Source organism: Penaeus japonicus, unplaced genomic scaffold (assembly GCF_977035675.1).
Source record: "Penaeus japonicus unplaced genomic scaffold, GWHDUDI00000001_assembly GWHDUDI00000036, whole genome shotgun sequence".
NCBI classification, from domain to species: Eukaryota; Metazoa; Arthropoda; class Malacostraca; order Decapoda; family Penaeidae; genus Penaeus; species Penaeus japonicus.
In genome coordinates this window covers 9,027,789-9,028,756 of record NW_028234438.1, presented here as the reverse complement: position 1 = coordinate 9,028,756, position 968 = coordinate 9,027,789, and the positions used below count along the sequence as shown (strand labels likewise).

The window sequence follows — 968 nt, the reverse complement described above, 5'->3', positions numbered from 1 at the left end:
GAGAATAAGAAATTAGATCCAAGGAGTAAGGAGGGAGTATTTGTCGGCTATGATGATCAAAGTCTAGCCTACTTGATATACTTTTCAGATACTCAGACTATAAGAAAAGTAAGAATTGTCAAATTTGTGGATAACTCATCTTGTAAGACAGAATCCCCAAGTGCCGAGCAAAGTTTGAGTGACGACTACATTTTGGTGGAGACGAGGCTCCAGCAAAAAACACTTCAAGCAGCCCAAGATGAGACACCAGCTGATGCTGATGGAGACAGGAAATGTCCAGCTAAAGACCAAGAACAGATACCAGTGGTTGAAGATACAGAAAGAAGATATCTATCCAGAGAAAGAAAGATCCTGGAGGTTAGATGACTATCTCCAGTATCTCCAGTGTGACACGTAGCTTTATGCATCACTGCTATCGAATATCACATGACCCGATACCAGTCACCCAACAAGAAGCTATAGCATCTCTAGAGGGACATCAATGGAAGAAAGCCATGGATGAGGAGATTTCCTCACTACAGGACAACAACACCTATGAACACACTTCACTACCCAAGAATGGAACAGCAGTGGGTGGAAGATGGGTTTATCAAGTTAAACCTGGACCTAACGGCAAATAAATATTCAAAGCAAAAATTACATAGAAGTGAATCAAACTAAATATTTGGAAAAGATTTTGGACAGATTTAGAATGTCAGATTGTCATGCAAGAAACACACCATGTGATCCAAGTATTGTTAACACTTCTACTGTAGAATCAGATGTATTGGCTAATGCAACTCTTTACAGATAGTTGGTAGCCTTATATATATTATGACAGGTACCAGACCAGACATATGCTTTGTAGTTACCAAGCTTTCACAATATATGTCAAAACCAACAAAAGCCCATTTAAAATGTAGCTAAACTTGTTCTTAAGTACTTAAAGGACACTTTAGATTATGGTTTAAGGTTTGATAAGTCAGATG

At 38.5% G+C, this 968-nt stretch overlaps 1 protein-coding gene across 1 annotated transcript in view; it reads left to right on the top strand.

Annotated features, from left to right (window-relative positions):
* Positions 1 to 401: 401 nt before the first annotated feature.
* Positions 402 to 968, top strand: part of LOC147467393 (uncharacterized) — a 1,558-nt gene continuing 991 nt past the window's right edge. Inside the window, exons 1-2 of the mRNA XM_086531803.1 lie at positions 402 to 569; positions 790 to 898. Of these exons, the coding sequence (XP_086387929.1) occupies positions 402 to 569; positions 790 to 898 (277 nt within the window). The remainder of the gene's footprint in view (positions 570 to 789; positions 899 to 968) is intronic.